The 4,649-nt window shown below is 40.9% G+C and overlaps 1 protein-coding gene across 2 annotated transcripts; it reads right to left on the bottom strand.

The window, feature by feature from the left end:
* Positions 1-408: 408 nt before the first annotated feature.
* On the bottom strand, positions 409-3,805 carry tagln3b (transgelin 3b). Of its 2 annotated transcripts, none has more exons than XM_075452204.1 (5): positions 3,486-3,805; positions 2,484-2,706; positions 1,826-2,000; positions 1,581-1,683; positions 409-1,456 (listed from the first exon to the last, which is right to left on the bottom strand). In XM_075452204.1, the coding sequence occupies exons 2-5, from the start codon at positions 2,661-2,663 to the stop codon at positions 1,315-1,317; spliced, it is 600 nt and encodes a 199-aa protein (XP_075308319.1). In that variant the 5' UTR covers positions 2,664-2,706; positions 3,486-3,805; the 3' UTR covers positions 409-1,314. The 2 variants fall into 2 exon arrangements, with proteins under 2 accessions (XP_075308319.1, XP_075308318.1); XM_075452203.1 differs by having other exon boundaries at positions 2,484-2,711; positions 3,486-3,804.
* Between the last annotated feature and the right edge of the window lie 844 nt (positions 3,806-4,649).

The following is a 4,649-nucleotide window of genomic DNA, read 5'->3' as shown; positions in this document are numbered from 1 at the left end:
TCAGGGAAATCCTGTCGTTTGTTTGGAAATTTTGAAAAATCAAAAAAGGTTTTATAGCAATTTTGGTGGCTCTCCTTTTTTTAATGCATTCTCATAAAAGTAAGATCAGCTATTAAGAATCAACGCTGGAGCAGGGAAGGATTTAATATCTAACTCAAGGTCATGCAGCAAGCCAAAGGCTTGAATCAGGAACCAGCATCCAAATTATACTGTGCTGCTGACACTTTATTAGATTGTGTACAGTGAGGAGAGACAAGAGGGATGGGCACAAGGGAGGAGCTGGAACATAAAGCCGAGATAAAAAAAAATACCCACAGTGTGCTCACAGTGAGCACACAGCATACAACCCTGACGTCCTATCATAACACCTTTACTTATGTATTACAGTACATAACACACACACCGATATCTTTTGTCATACTTTATTTTTTTTAATACCTCTTCTTACAAGCCTCCAGGTATAAATACATGTAGAAAATATAAACATAACACATAAAAGTGAACCTTCAAGCAATGTGTTTACCTGACACAAGAAATGGAAACTTGACTGTCATACGTATTGGCTTCTGAACACTCACTTGTACATTGTACACAAATTGGACACAACATGGATAAATATGTTACCTAATAAACAAATAACAGGGGCATGGCTCAGAATGAATGACACTCATTTATAATTCAAGGCCAGTGTACCAGGACCCAGTCTTTGAAGTTCCATAACCAGGCACAACGTGAGGTTGATTTGGCTACAGAAGACACTGCACCAAGGCTTCAGACAAGACAGCAGTGACATCCTCATTTATTGAGCTCCATTGAGTTTAAGGCTATAATAATTGCACAATACCAGGAACATTCTATAATGACTAAAAGAACATTTAAGTATACGGCATCTTCATATAAATTAGAATACATACAACATGCTGTAACAGTAGCTTAAAGTATCTCTGTAAATATGTGTACAATATTGATAGCTTGCATCATATATTATTCAAAACAATAAGAGACATATATGACTGACTGAAATCCACAATAGGTAAACATGTTGACGTGAATGTAAGAAAACAGAGTCAACAAGGCTGGAGACATATAAGGAAATAATAAAAGGCAAAAGAGGAAGAGGACGTGAGCTTGAAGAAGGAAATCTATAACACTTGACATCATTTTTAAGACGTTGATTAAAGCAGCAATTCCAGGGAAATTGAGGTTAATACGGCAAGTTCTACAAAGCTTAGGAAAGTTTTGGGGCCACAACATTTGTGTTATTAGTAGAAAATAAGGTCTGGAAGCAGGGGTACACGTTCGCTTGGAAGTGGTCTACATGATCTGACGGTGCATACCGTAGCCTGTCATACCAGACTGAGAAGCCCCACGGTTGCTGCCCATCTGCAGACCGATCAAATTCTGTCCTTGGCGCAGCTGCTCTTCAGAGAAATCTCGTCGATAGCCCTGAGCTTTCCTACACACATAAAACAAAACGGTCACATGGCGAAGTGGGTAAATTTTGAATGTGTAAAACAGATACAGTGAGATACAGCTGTGGAGAGACAGAGCTCTTTCGTTAGCGTGAGGTTTTTCTTTACTTGTGGAACCACTCTCGGTCTCCTTTGTATTGTCCATCGTCCTTTGTGACAGCCAAACTCCCCAGAGCCATCAGGGTCCTTTGCACGGCTGCCATGTCTTTTCCTGTAGCCAGAACATTTTTAGTGGCATGTAGCTTTTAAAAACAAATCTGAAGAATGCACATGGTCCAATTAGCAGAGAAAAAGTAAGCAGACAGAGGCTAGATTATAAAAGACAAGTTGCTGGTTTGTGAGATCCCTTTTACCTTCCCAGAGGTCTACTGTTTGAAAGATGTCCGTGGTTGTCACTCCATAAGTTTCTGCTGCCTGCAGGAACTGAGAGATCTTCTCCATTTGTTTAAAGGCCATCTGGGTCTCTGCAATCTTTTTGATTGGTTCCTTCCCCCTTGGATAAAGGCTATTGATGAGTCTACACAGGATCTGGGACAAAAGAGGTTGGAAATCTGCCTTGATCATATTTTACACAACAGGCCTTGATGCCATACTTGTTATTTTTGTGCACCAAATTTCACAATGATTATTTTTGTATAATCTTTGCGTGATAATCTCGAGCTCTGCTTTTGGTTTTGAAAGTAGAATGATTTTTTTTTATTATTCTAATCATTGGTAATCCCATGTACAAAAGTACGAGTTACTTTGGCAAATGAAATTCAATGTTATGAGGCCACACCGCATTATTAAGGAGATAAATGCCTAAATAAAATTAATTAATAAAAATGACCTAATATAAGTTTCTCTAAGAATATATTAAATCAAGACCAATAAGATTATTAGATAGTTTGAAAATAACTGGGCACATAAATTCACTAACTTACTGGGCTCTTTAAAATTGAAGAGCTATGTTGTATCCTAAATAATTCAACATGTTTCTATTTTAGGTAGCAAGTTACTGCAGCCACTCACTGTTCCATCCATCAGCCATTTCTGAAAGTTTTCCCTGCCCGGCTGTGGTTTATCCAGGTTTCCTCCACACTGTGCAACTATCCAGTCCACCAACCGTTGCTCCAGATCGGTGTCATACTTCTGCTCGATCTTCTCCTGCACCTCCCGGCTCAGTCCGTAACTGGGCCCTCTGTTCGCCATGGTAGGTCTCCCAACAATCTAATTCACTCTATGTGGTGAAAAGCTGCCCTGAGCAGATAAAGTCACAAGTCAGGTCGATCAAGGACTAATACAACAAAATGCCTTTCTTTCAAGCAAATTACTATAACGTTCCTGTAACAGACAACACCTCGTCCTGTCAATCATTAGATTAAATTTGAATTTTCCCCAGATGGCTGCAGTAAAATCTGCAGCATCGACCAAACATTTCGTGTTTGAAGAGAAGCTCAAGAAGCATTTCTTTTCTCTCTTGAAGGTCCACACGGGAGCATCTATGGATGCCACAGCAGAGAAGGGTGTGGTCTCTTGGCTGCTGTCCCGAACAGGGACCAGCCCTCTTATTGCTATGGTAACAATCAAACCTGTTTCCGGCACACAGTGATGCGCAGGGATTTTGGTTCATTTGACCTCCAGTGGACAGTGACGTGATATAAATAATCAACTGTATTAGCAGAAAGTTCACACTGTGATAAAACATGCGCTAATATGATTGAAAACAATATGAATCTAATATTCAGCATGCGGTGCAGTTAATTATATTACGTCAGTCCTCTGTGACGCACATAATTCCTGAAATTGATTGCCTTTACTGCATCTCATTAAGGCACAGTTTTTTAAAGTTGAATTCAGTCATTTCTAAAAAAAAAAAAAAAAAAAGTCCGACATCTAACGTCACAGCGTCACATTGCTTCGCATACCGCATGTTGTTGAAACGTTTCCAAACAAAAACGCAGCTTCCAAAAGCGCACAGAATCTGCGACACCACATCATTTACAGTGACATTTTATCCCACATGATACGCACCTCAAGCGGGTTTGCAGGATGAACGCTTACTGAGGAGGAGATGTCGTCTTCAGAGTCGTCCCGTGCCACTGTTAATTCCGCTGAGCTGGGCTGGGCTGAGGAGGATGCTGAACTGCTGAAGTATCCATAAAACGCTGCTCGAGCGCGTCGGGGCCAGACTGGACCTCACTTTGTCCGGGTGGGGCGAGTCACTGGTTTTATATGCCAGCTCTTCCAGGAGGGGTCCCCAGAGACGCCCTGCACGGGATGCGACGTGACTCCTCTCCCGGATGGTGGTCAGTGTAGTGCAAGCTCAGCTGTGTGCAGCGTGGAGTGACCCTCAGCAAGCAGAGGCACATGAGAAATCAATTCAACTGCTGGCTGTGTCTTCAAGCCAATATTGGATATAACTGTGCAATATAACCTGCATTCATATTATCCTTACTGAGAGTCTTTGATCACATAGTCGGTTTCACCTCTGATTTATGTTAGTCAGGCTTTTGCGAAACACAGACAATGCATGGATTATTGATTCATTAGTAAAACCATTTTCGTCACTTTTCATGGATATACGGAGGGGCTCAGTCTTGTACTGCGCCTCATTTTATCCAACTACTGTGACAGCTTAAGATATTTGTATTTTGGCAGACTCATGAGAAACACACACGTGGAAAAGAAAATACACCCTAATCAATTCTATGGTTTTACTCTTATTTGCAAAGTAGCTTCAATTCACTGAGGCTTACAGGAATTCAGTCCCACCAAAGCATTTCAATCAGGTTGAGGTCTGGACTTTGACTGGGCAACTGACACACCTTGATTCTTTTATTTTACATTGTGTTTGTAGATTTGCCGAGTTTGGGATCACTGTTTTATTGCATGAATAAGTCTCAGCCAAGCTTCAGCTCTCGTACACATTTGACACTGGAACACTTTGGTATACAAAAAGGTTTTTGGTGGACTCAATGACTGCTAAGTGTGCAGGACCTGTGGCTGCAAAACAAGCCCAAATCATCATGCCTCCTCCACTGTGCAAGATAGTTGGTATTATGTGTTTATGCTGATATGCTGTGTTTAGTTTTCTCCAAATGCGGTACTGTGATTTATGATCAAATGTTTCCTTTTTGGTCTCATCTGTCCAAAGGACATTGTTCCAGCTACTTGTAGTTTGTTCAGATGCAACTT

The sequence above is a fragment of the Odontesthes bonariensis genome, chromosome 20, assembly GCF_027942865.1.
Source record: "Odontesthes bonariensis isolate fOdoBon6 chromosome 20, fOdoBon6.hap1, whole genome shotgun sequence".
Classification (NCBI taxonomy): domain Eukaryota; kingdom Metazoa; phylum Chordata; class Actinopteri; order Atheriniformes; family Atherinopsidae; genus Odontesthes; species Odontesthes bonariensis.
This window is presented reverse-complemented; position numbering and strand designations above follow the sequence as displayed.